The sequence below is a fragment of the Tamandua tetradactyla genome, chromosome 6 (assembly GCF_023851605.1).
Source record: "Tamandua tetradactyla isolate mTamTet1 chromosome 6, mTamTet1.pri, whole genome shotgun sequence".
NCBI classification, from domain to species: Eukaryota; Metazoa; Chordata; class Mammalia; order Pilosa; family Myrmecophagidae; genus Tamandua; species Tamandua tetradactyla.
In genome coordinates, this window is record NC_135332.1 from 35,871,236 (window position 1) to 35,883,457 (window position 12,222).

Sequence of the window (12,222 nt, forward strand, 5' to 3'; positions counted from 1 at the left end):
GGGCACATGTTCAACCCTTCCAGAGCAATGGGGTGGCAGCAGCCTCCCCCAAATCCCAAGGAATGAACTCCACCCTGTGCAAGGCCTGCGGTAGCACAACTCTTCCTAAGTATGGAGGCGGAAGACTCACCCCCTCCCTTCAGGACAAACTCACTTTTTCCAAGTGTGTTGGTGGGTCTGTTCTCTGGCCTGAGATTTCGTGGCTCCAGACCATATATTCCATGGTTCTGCTACTGAAGTCATTTTTCTTTCAGTTTTTCCTTTTCTGTCCCTTTTAGTCCGACTGGCAGTGGTTCTGTTTATGCAGAACCCACAATACTGTTGTTGGTTTTCAGTGCAATATGTAGGGATCATAACCATCAGACGTAGGACTTTCCACAAATCCTTTCTGGATGACTTGATCTCCAATCCTGAGTGCTTCCATGTTTTCTTTAATCCTCACATGGGGCCCTATTCAGTTGGTCTCACTTTCTGGGAGGCCAGAATTTTCCAGACCATTAGTTTCTGTTTTCTTTGTACCCGAGGGTTCAGTTCTGAACTTAGCTCTTTCCTTTTTCATTTTGCTATAAGCTTCAAGGAGTAACCAGTTCCACATTTAGTTTGGAAATTCTTTCTGCTAAATATCCAAATTTAAATCTCGAATCTGCTTTCTATCCACAAAGAATGCCTTCCTTCCAGTTTGCAAAGACATGTTCATTATTTCTGTCTAAAGCCTTGTTGGGGGTATTTTCAGAGTCCACCTTCTACCAACAGTCACTTCAAAGCATTCTAGGCCTTCTCTATTAAGATCCTCACAACTCTTCCAGAATCTCTCCTTATCCATGTAAAAAAGCCATTCCTGCATGTTTGGTATTTGCAAACCGCAGGAATACACCACTTCTCCAGTACCAAAATCTGTATTAGTTTGTTAAGCTGCTGAAATGCAATATACCAAATATGGAACAGCTTTTAAAAAGGGGATATAATAGTCACAAGTTTACATTTCTAAAGCTAAAATTGAAAATGTCCAAAACTAAGGCATCCAGGGAAAGATTCCTTGATTCAAGAAAGGCAGATAGGTCTGGAACATTTCTGCCAGCTGGAAAGGCATGTGGCTTGCATCTGTGGGGTCTCTTGCTTCTGATTTCAGACATCTTCCCAAAGGGTGTTTTCTTTCTTCATCTCCAAAGTTCTCTGTGTGGGCTCTTTCAGCCCTAAAGCAACTGTTCTCCAAGCATCTGCATCTGCTGTCTCGGTCGGTTCTGAGCTTTCTCCAAATGTTTCCTCTTTTAAAGGACTCCTGTAAACTAATCAAGACCCACCTTGAATGCTTGGAGTCACATTCTCCACCTAACCAAAAGGTTATACCCACAATTGGGTATGCTACATCTCCATGGAAGTAATCTAATTATAGTCTAAATCCTAAACCATAGGCTGGCCCCACAAGATTGGATCAGGATTAGAACATAGCTTTTCTTGGGTACATAATGTTTCAAGTCAGCGTATAGACTAAGACCTATAAGACATGATCTCCCTTACTAATGCTTAAAATAATCCTGTGGTTTAGGTACCACCACCATCCCCATTTTACAGGTGAGGACACTGAGGCTGAGGAATATTGACTTGCCTACGGTTGCACAGTTTATTGGCAGATGTGGGTTTCAAATTGAAGTGGGTTTGATTTCAGTATCTACTCTTTTTTTAATTTTATTTAGTAAATTGATCTCTCTTTTGGTGTACAATTCTATGAATTTTAATATAAGTCCAGATTCATTTAACCACCAGCACAGTCAATATACAGAGGTTTTGCATGGCCCCAGAAATCTCCCTTGTGTTATCCCTCCCCTGTCTTAACCCTTAGAAGTCACCTGTATTTCCTTTCACTAAAGGTTTTTATCTTTTTGAGAATGACATATTAATAGAATCTCACAGTAATAGTGTTTTTGGAAGAAATTACATCAAAGTGGTTTTTAAGTTTTCTTTAAATATTTTATTCATGTGTTTTGAAGTTCTTTTGTTATATGCATATATATATATATATATATATACATTTAGGAGTGGTATATTTTCTGGCTGAATTGACCCTTTTAAAATTATGTCCCTGTTTGTTCCTTATAATTTTCTTTGCCTTGATGTCTGCTTTGATATTAATATAACTACTCCAGCTTTCTCTTCTTTGTGTTTGCATGGTCTGTCTTTTTCTGTCCTTTTATTTTTAATGTATCTGTATCAATATATTTGAAGTCAGTTTCTTATGTAACATATAATTGAATCATGCTGTTTTTTCTAGTTTCACAATTTCTGTCTTAATTGTTATCTTTGGACCGTTTACCATAATTTAATTATTGATAGGGTTGGATTTAGATCTCCCATTACATGATGTTTTCTGTTTGGTTTCTTGTTTGTTTTTTATTGTTGTTATTTCTTTGTTCCTTCTTTCTTGTCCTCTTTTGGATTAAATGTTTTTAACACTTCATTTTAATTTATCTATTGTGATTTTTTTTGTTTTCTTGGCGGTGGGGTGCATGGTCCAGGAATCGAACCTGGATGTCCTACGTGAAAGGCAAGCATTCCACCACTGAACCACCCATGTACCCTATCTGTTGTGATTTTGACTATATTTTTTGCATAGTTTTTGTGGTTTTGTATGTTATGTATGTATATCCCATTATTACAGTACCATTTGTTGAATTTTTGTTTTTTATACAAAAATCTGTATTTTTGTGTAGTTTTTTTAGTGCTTGTTCTAGGGATGATAATATATACATACAGATACTTGATTTTTACAAAGTCTAGTTAGAACCAATGATTTTGCCATTTGAAGCAGAATATAGAAAACTTACCACCATATTGGTCCCTTCATCCTCATCCCTTTATGTTAAAGTTCTCTCATATGTTGGGGGAAAAGACCTACCAGTATTACAGTTTTTGCTGCAACCCTCAGATATATTTTAAAGAAATTGAAAGGAGAAGAATAGGCCATTATAATTGCCCAGATATTTACCATATCTGTTGCTTTTCTTTTATTCCTGATGTTACAAGTTTCCTCCTGGTATCATTTCCTATCCAGAGAATTTCCTTTAGCAATTCTTTTAGAGCAGGTTATCAGGGCAAAGAAAATAACAAGGAACAAAGAGAGACATTACACAATGACATGAGGGTCAGTTCTCTGAGAAGACTTTTTTTTTCATCTGAGAATATCTTTATTTCACCCTTATTCTTAAAAGATATTATCACTACATGTAGAATTCTGAGTGGACGGTTGTTTTCTTTCAGCACTGTTCTGTCTTGTAGTCTAAATGGTTTCTGATGTGAAATCCCATACTCCTTCAAATTGTTGTTCCCCTTTTAAAAATGCCATTTTCTCTGGCTGATTGTAAGATTTATTTGTGTCCAGTTTCCAGCAATTTGATTGTGGTGTATCTGGGCATGGATTTCTTTCACTTTATTCTCTTGGGGTTGGCTGAGCTTCATGAATCTGTGGACTTAACGTTTCTTTCTGAATTTGTGAACTATCACCCTTTATTTCTTCAAAGTTTATTTCAGCATAACATGCATTTCTACTCACCTTTGGGACTCTGATGATGCAAATATTAGATCTGTTGTTATTGTTTCTTAGTTCTCTGAGGCTCTGTTTATTATTTGTTCACTTTTTTCCTTCTCTTTATTATTAGATTAGATAATTACTGTTGTTTTATGTTCAAGTTCATTGACCCTTTCCTCTGTCATCTCCAGTTTGCCAATGAGCTCATCCTGTGAGTTTTTTCTTTGTTATTGTATATTTCCATTCTAATATTTCTTTTTACATCTTCGATGCTGAAACTTTCCCTTTTTCCATTCTTTGAAAAAATGTTGATAATTGATTTTTGGAGCATTTATGTAATAGCTGCTTTAAAATCTCTGACATACAATTCCAAATCCATGTCCTCTTGGCATTGACATCTATTGATTTTTTTTTTCCATGCAAGTTGAGATTTTCCTGGTTCTTCATGTGCCTAGCAATTTGGGATTGTATCTTAGACATTTTGAATATTATGTTATGAGAGTCTTGGTCTTAGTTAAATCCTGTGGAGAATGTTAATATTTTTGTTTAAACAGGCAAACAATCTGGTTAATTAAGTCCTTGCTGTGAGTTTCAGTGCCTTCTCTGGATGATGTTCCGATATTAGTTCTGTTTTCAGAGCCTTTGCATCGCTAGTCAGATGCGTTCCACATGCATACTACCCAGTGGCCACTGTAGGAACTGGACAACCATTTGTGTCATAGTTTAGTTCTCGGTGTCTTTGGAATCTTGATCAGCATCTGATCCACACACATAATTCAGCAGGTCAGCCCACGAAACATAAACAACTTTATAAGATTGCTTTCCCAAATTCTCCCCTTTGTGATGTCTCTGGTACTCCCTGCTTTTCTGGGGCTCCCCTTTTTGATTCTCCAGTCAGAAAGCAGAGGCTTCAGTTATTCCACTCTGCCACACATTTTTCTGTTGTGCTTAGGTCTGGGAACAGTTGGTAGAACAGAGTGGAAAAGAGAAATAGCGGGGTCACCCAGCCGTTTGGGACCCCAGGTCTACCTGTTATAAGAAAGCTTTCCTCCCTCAGGGTTTTAAGCTCCTACAGGGCTTTATTGCCTCTGCTGTCACTGCTGCCATTTTTGGATTGCCTAGAAGTAGGGATGTGAGAGAACTGAGAGAAGAAAAAAAATAGGGGAAGGGATTTTCACACTCTTTGAGCATTTGGAGTTCCCTTTCCTGTTTCTTGAGTGAGGGTTGGAGGGCCTCTCCTGGACCTCTTTCTGTCCTCCCTGATGCCTCTTTGTGGGTTTTAGGCTGCATTCTAGGTCAGGAAACACTGGGGATGGGGGTGGGTGATAAGTTCACCAACAGTTCAGTGGTACTTGTTAATTCTGGTCTTCTTTCAGTTGGCCTATTACTACTTCTTTTCGGTCTTCAAATAGCTGATCCATGCATTCCGTCCAAGTTTTGCAGCTGCGTTCAGAGAGAGAGAGTTCGGAATGTATTTATTCCATCTTGCTCAAAACCATAATCCTCCCTGCTCTCCTTCTCTGTAGTGTATCTTATCCCTCAGAACATGAGGGTATGATAGCTATTGGGATGGAAAGATAGACTTTTCTTACCAGTGTACTGTGCACGCTCCAGCAATTCACAGCTACTGCTGCCAAGGTACAGCACTTTGCCTTTGCACTCTTTGTGTTTTGGAATCATGCCCTGGTGGGCAATAACTCAGATGGTAATTGTTATACAAAAGTAACATTTTGTGTAATCTGAGCTGTGTTTTAGGTTTTGTTTTTGGATCAGGAAAATCGTCTTACTTTATGCATTTGTGTTCTCACTGTAGGGTAATCATGCTGTGTTATCACACTATCCTAGGTTTGCCCAAAGGACCAGCCAAAACTTCGCCTCAAGTCATACATATCACAATGTAAGTAATGAAGCCCTTCTCTGGCAGGGCACCTTGTCAACAGATTACCCTGGCCAAAAAAAAAGGGTTCCTGGTTGTTAATTCTCATGTTCTGCTCAGCGTTTCTTTATATTTGTGTGTTGCTCCAACCTGTTAGGACTTTGCTTGTCTCTTTTTTGTTTATTTAATTTTTTTTTAATTTTTATTTTTTACTTTTCTCCTTCTTTAACCTTTCTAAGATAGTCAAGTTGAGTTCATTTTTAGAAAGATCGTTAAGAATCAAAATTCCTGAAGCATTGTTTATAGTTGCTGTTTCTTTGTTTCTTCCCATTATCTTTGACAGATTTTGAACATGCTTTCATCTCTACCATTCCACTGACATAGTTCTCAAAGTCACCAGTGACTTCCATAGTACTAAAACCAGTACTGCAATTCTCAGTCCTCATTTTACTGATAAACCAGCAGCACATGACAGAGTTGATCACTTCCTCCTTTTTTCAGATGTGACTTTGAGACACCACTCACTTTTGGTTCCTCCCAGCACTTCTGTTCCATCTGTATCTCCTTTCATTGTTAGAGACCTCAGGGCTCAGGCTTCAGACCTCCTTTCTCTATATCTTCATTCGTTCCTTGAAATCTTCTTGAAATACCTTTCACATTCTTAGAACTTAAAAGTTTGTATCTTTAGCCTAGACCCGTCCCCTAAATTCTTAATGTACATATCCATCTTTTACTTAGTGTCTCCTTTTGAATTCTTTCCAGAACCTGGCTCGTCATTTGTTTTTCCTACATTCTCCATCTCAGTAAATGGCCACTCCATTCTTTTAGTTGCTCAGAACAAAAACCTTAAGAAATAATGCATCAGCTCTACCTTTTATGTTCATGTTATATCCATTATCCAGCCACTTCTCAGAACCTCTACTTGATACCAATCCAAATGGTCATCACATGGATATTGCAGTAGCCTGCTAAGGGTCCCCCATCTCAGTCTTTGTACCCTTCTCTCCCCTCTACTATCCCCTCTCTTCACATCTATTCTCAAGATAGAAACCATAGCAATCCTTTCAAAAAGTAGCCATATAAAACAATTCTTCTGCTCAAAATCCATCTCTAACTTTTCTCCGTTTTACTCAGTAAAAGTCTGAAATGATCTGACCCCAGCAGTCACCTCTTCAACCTCATCTCTTGCCTCTCTCTCCTTTGCTCACTCTGCTCCAACCACATTGGCCTCCCTTACTTCAGAGCCAGTGAACTTGCTGTCCCTCAGATAATCACAGGACCCATGTTGTTCAGTCTCGACTCATCTGCCCCTGCTGATGAGGCTGTCCCACCAACTCAACTGTCTCTTTTATCCTATTTCTCTGCTTTTTTTCTTCCAGCACTCATTTGGCATCTATTTACTTGTTTGTTGAAAGTTTTTCTGCTCCTTGAGGGCAAGGCCTTGGCCTGTTGTATTTATTGCTATATTATCAGTGTCTATCATCTAGTAAGTACCCAGGACATATTGTTGAATGAAAGAGAAAATTTAGAAGAAAGAAATGTTCTAATTAAGACTTTAATCTTTATCTTATCAGTCCGGATTCCATAGGTCACCTCCTGCTTGTTTGTGGCATTAAAATAGTTTTTGCTCTGTTTAACTGTGCTGAGATTTTATATTCAGCATGAAACAACTAAAAATCTGGACTGAGCTATATAATCCTGCTTATTTTTTAAAAGCAACATGTTTTTATTTTAATTTTACATTTATATGGGAAACTGGGATACAGTGTGCATGAAGTTCAGGTTATTACCTAGAAACTAAAGTAATAGTTAACAATTATTAATTCTTACCATTTGAGTGTTCTTGAACCAATGCTACTTGCAAACCTATGAATCTAAATAATAAATGAGAAAAGCTTAATGAAGAATATTTATTTGAACATGTGCTATGCTTTCTTCAGTTTACGGAATATTCAGATCCAGTCGTATTGCAGCCTGTTAGTCTAGGGACCGTACCAGCGACACCTTCAAGACAGAGGCTGCCAGCCTTGCCCAGCAATTATTCAGGTACTTGGGAACTTATCATTTGCCTCTGATAAGGAAACTTATCAGCATCTATGGTCTGTCAGAGATTTATTGGTAATTAAAAATAGATAGGAGAAATTAGATGACCTCATTTGCATTTAAGCTTCATGAGGTGAATTTAAATTCAGGACATATCATTATGGCTGACATTAGGAGATTATAAAAATGCTTGTGTTGAACTTTACGTTGTATTTTGAACAGCATTAGATGAGATTTAGAAATTTTTTGATTATACAGGTTTGGGGCACTTAGGAGTAACATTGGAAAACTATTGTATTAGTCACCATTGTCAATCTCTTATTAAGATCTTATATTTGAAGTTAAATTACAAAGAGAATATTACATATGTCTCCTTGAAAAACACAATGTGATACAACCATCTTTTTTTTTCTTTTTCTCCTAAAGCGTTGACAAAAAATGATCTTCAGCCACCCAGTTACTATGAAGTAATGGAGTTTGATCCCTTAGCTCCTACTGTCACCACAGAGTAAGCCATTTATAAACTGATCATTTATTTGTTACTTTTAGTAGTGGAGCTATGAGGGCTTGGGTATACATATTTAACTTTGTTTAAATCTTGGCATAAATTGATTGTTTTTTAATGACTTATTAAGTTTGATGGAGGCCATGTTCTTAATAGTCTTAAGATTCTTGGCCTTTTAACTAAAATAAAAATTAAAAAAAGCTGAGTTTTCACATCAAGAAATGACTAGAACCAACATGTGTACATATGCCTTGTCAGAAAGTCAGATTTTGTCAGCTGTTTGAGAAAAGCACTATTTACTGATTGGTGACATGAGTACCATCATAGTGATGGGATATTTTTCCTGTTCTCTTGACTGCTGACACCCACCCACCCCACCCAAAATGTCTTCACTGCATATGAAAACAATGTGCTTATTAAAATGGATTAATAACCCTTTAATCTAGAAATATACTTTTTAACTTGAAATCCTTGAAGCACCATTATTGTATTATTTCATATTGGTCAAAAGTACAAAAATATTTATGGGATGGTAGGTTCATTAGAACTTAAATATACCTTTGTTAGGGGGTGCAAGGGTAGTTCAGTGGTAGAATTCTAGCCTGGCATGCAGGAGATCTGGGTTCAATTCCTGGCCCGTGCACTTCCCAAACAAACAAAGAAACCAACAAAAACAAACAAAATTCAACAAATGGTGCTGCAATACAGGATGCTCACATGACCCTGCCATTCAAAAAAATAATAATAATATATATACACACACACACACTTTGGTTAAACTGAAAAAACATATATATACATATATACACACACACACAGACTTTGGTTAAACTGAAGGTTGCCCCAAAATTGTTGAAAGTGATTAAGTCTGTGGAAATCATTGTTTCTAAACAATACAGCCTATATCTTGCCCACATTTGTATTTTCTTTGATCTTTGTGAAATTTAAAAAGGTGCAATTTTAAAATTAATTGCCAGTAATTAATTGCCAGTAATTAAAACACGATATTTTGAAAATCGTGTTTCTGGATCTTTGGAAGCTCTAGCAGTGTGGGCCTGCATTTTTCATGGCACCAGTAGGTTGGCATGGAATGGTACAGCTGCCTCCTTCAGATAAGGCATGCTCTGTAGTCCACTAAGACTCTTCCTTTAATTTACCTGGTATGTGAAGGCATTTGAGGTTTTGATACCTGGATGAAACCCCCAATGTAGTGATCTATTTAGGAATAATTTATGATTAAATCTTCTGGAATTAGGATTGTGAAATTATTTTAGGCTATTATTCTGCTTAATAGAGTACCACTGAATACTTTTGTGATTTAAGGGGTTAGAAATAATTGATACTAAACTAGGTTTGCTATCTCAAAATTGAATTTTTTTATCATGCTGCCTCCATATAGGAAGCAGAAAGTTTATTACACTTAGATTACTCTAAGCAGATAAGGCAGTGCAACAGATACCAAAGGTGATAGAAATTGTAGGGAAGCTAGAGGCTGAAGCTTTGGCATTCTCTACCATTGTAGTTTGTAATTTCTGGGTCAAATCCACGAATCTCCTATTCAAAGGAAAGCACAGCAAATCTTGAAGAAAAATTCAGAGATTTACACATCATTTGTTGTCCATGAAGCCCAGATTAAGAATTTTTGCTGTAGCAGGACAGTGGACAATATTTATGAAAACACACACAGACACATATATAGATGCACACACATGCACACATATACATATGCATATATATATTTATGATTCATTTATTTGATAAATTTATTAACACTTATTATGTGCCAGAATCTATAATGGGTGCCTCATTTATATTATCAACTAAGAGACATATGCTCCCTGTCCTTATAGAGGTTTAAATCCAATGTGGAGACAGAAAATAAACAAATCAGCAGGTAAACATATGCTTACAATTTATTAATCGTATGAAATGATGGTGAGTTAAGAGGGTGTAATGGGAAATAATTTAAATGAGGGTTAGAGAAAGCTTCAGAAAGTAACATTAAAGCTTAAAACTACAATTATTAGTCAAGTGACAAGTTTGGGAATGAGTGTTTTAGTCCCAAGGAAGAACTCGTACAAAGACTCCAAGGAAAGAAAAAATTTTGGTGCATTCAAGGAAATGGAAAAGCCAGAGCCAAGAGTGAAAAACAAAATAGGTAGCCTATTACCAGATGTGGAGACTGTAATTTGGGAAGTAAAGGGAAGGAAGTGTACAACTGTGATGAACATTGTTGAAAGGTCAAGTGAGACAAGGACTAAAAACTACATACTGGAATAAGTAACATGGAAATCACTGATATATATATTTTGCACGGGCAGGCACCAGGAATCACTGATATTTTAATAAGTCATTTTGGTAGATTGATGGGGACAGAAGGCAAAATTCAGTGTGTTAAAAATAAGAGATGAAGTAGAGACAATTGAGAGATAACTTACTAAAAGGTTAAATGTAAATGGGATGATGGAAAGTGGTTTGGTAGCTAGAGACAGATTAATGAGATGATTACCTTAAGTAGACATGAGTTTAGCGGCTGTTTTATAAAATTGGAGATGCCAGAGAGTCTTTGAACACTGAAGGGCCCAGGATCAGTAGAGGGAGAGGGTGAAGATTCAGGAAGAGGGATGGTATAACTGAATGGTTGTGCTTGAGAAGACAGGCATGGATCCTGAAGGAGCACAGAAGGAGAGGATCAGAGCAGATAAAAATATACTTGAAGATTTGGTGATGAGAAGATAGAGTAGGGGACTCTCCATCCCATGGCATTAAATTTTTTTAGAAGTGAAATTTCTAGCTGAGAGTAAGAGGGAGGAGCGATCAGAGACTTGAGGAGATTAAAGGTTGAAATGGTTCTATGGAGAATGAGAGAAAAACCTTACTATAGAAACACATTAAGATTGCAGGGCCATGTCAGGGATATCAGTGAAATTGGTGATCATGGCTTTACAGTGTTGTGATTTTTATGAAATTTTTGCCAGCCACGTTTTGTTTTATTGTATATATGAATGCCATGCTTATTGGTATAGGTGTTTCCTAGTTAGAGACATATAAAGGCTGTAATGGAAAGTACAGGTAACAGTTATAAGCCAAAGGTTGCTCAAGCATCTAGACTATAATCACATAGATTAAATAAGCTGAAACAGAATGTTTAATGTATTTTTTTTAAGTTTTGAAACCACGTAAAGCCAAACAGTTTTTTTGTTTTTTTGGCAAAAAGCAAAGTCTCTATTTCTCCAAATCTGGGTCATATATTTTAACTCACAAGTAAAAAAGGATTGGTTATACACTATAGCTGTGTATGAGAGGTATAGGAATTGTAACATCAGAATTTAAGAAAGTTAGAATGTAAGTCACAGGATTGAAATCTTCTCTGATGTAGCCTGAATACCTAAAACAGCACCAAACTTTTGGTTGAAATACTGGCAATTAAAAACCAAAATAGTTTTTTGAAATTGATTGATAATCCTTTTGCCATTACAGCCTTTTTATTTGTTTCAGAGCTATTTATGAAGAAATTGATGTTCATCACCACAAAGGAACTCAAAATCATACTGATTGTTAAGGTAAAGTCTTCAGTATATATTTTGTGTCCTGTATTATTTCAGTGTGATAATCACTGTCTGAATTCAGTATTTACATTTTAATAGGGCCATCTGAAACAGTAACATTTTACATTTTAAAAAAATTTTTAAATTATAGAAGTTGTAGGTTACAGAAAAATCCTGTAAAAAAAGTTTTCATATTCTCCCTTATTGTTGGCACTTTGCATTAGTATGATATCTTTGTTACAATTGATGTAAGAATATTAAAATTGTACTAATAACTAGAGACCATACTTTATGTACATTAGGTGTGTTTTTCCCTATCTACTACTCTCTTATTAACACCATATATTAGTGTGGTACATTTTGTTATAACGTGTGAAAGGACATTTTTTTAATATTTGTATTATCTCTGAGTCCATCATTTACAATAGGGTTCACTATGTGATAGTCCTTTTTTCTTTTAATTTTTATTCTAGTAACATACATATAACCTTGAATTTCACATTTTAACCACCTTCACATATGTAACTCACTGTTGGTAACTACACTCACAATATTGTGCTACCATTACCACCATCCATTTCCAAAACCTTACAATCAACCTAATAGAAATTCTGTACAATTTAAATTAGCTCCCCATTCTCTATCCCTAACCTAGCCCCTGGTAACCTATATTCTAGATTCTAACTCTGTGAATTTGCTTAGTCTATTTATATCAGTGAGATCATAT

At 36.4% G+C, this 12,222-nt stretch overlaps 1 protein-coding gene across 5 annotated transcripts in view; it reads left to right on the forward strand.

Annotated features, from left to right (window-relative positions):
- TOM1L1 (target of myb1 like 1 membrane trafficking protein) overlaps positions 1-12,222 on the forward strand; it is a 61,478-nt gene that overhangs the window by 45,072 nt on the left and 4,184 nt on the right. For 3 of the 5 annotated variants that reach the window (XR_013177620.1, XR_013177621.1, XM_077164828.1), the window contains exons 12-15: positions 5,369-5,420; positions 7,340-7,445; positions 7,869-7,950; positions 11,446-11,510. Coding sequence is in view for 2 of the 5 variants with exons in the window: in XM_077164828.1 (XP_077020943.1) it covers positions 5,369-5,420; positions 7,340-7,445; positions 7,869-7,950; positions 11,446-11,509 (304 nt within the window). In the remaining 3 variants the exon portion in view is untranslated. Of the gene's footprint in view, positions 1-5,336; positions 5,421-7,339; positions 7,446-7,868; positions 7,951-11,445; positions 11,511-12,222 lie in introns of those variants that run through there. The other 2 variants (XR_013177622.1, XM_077164829.1) reach the window with 2 other exon arrangements.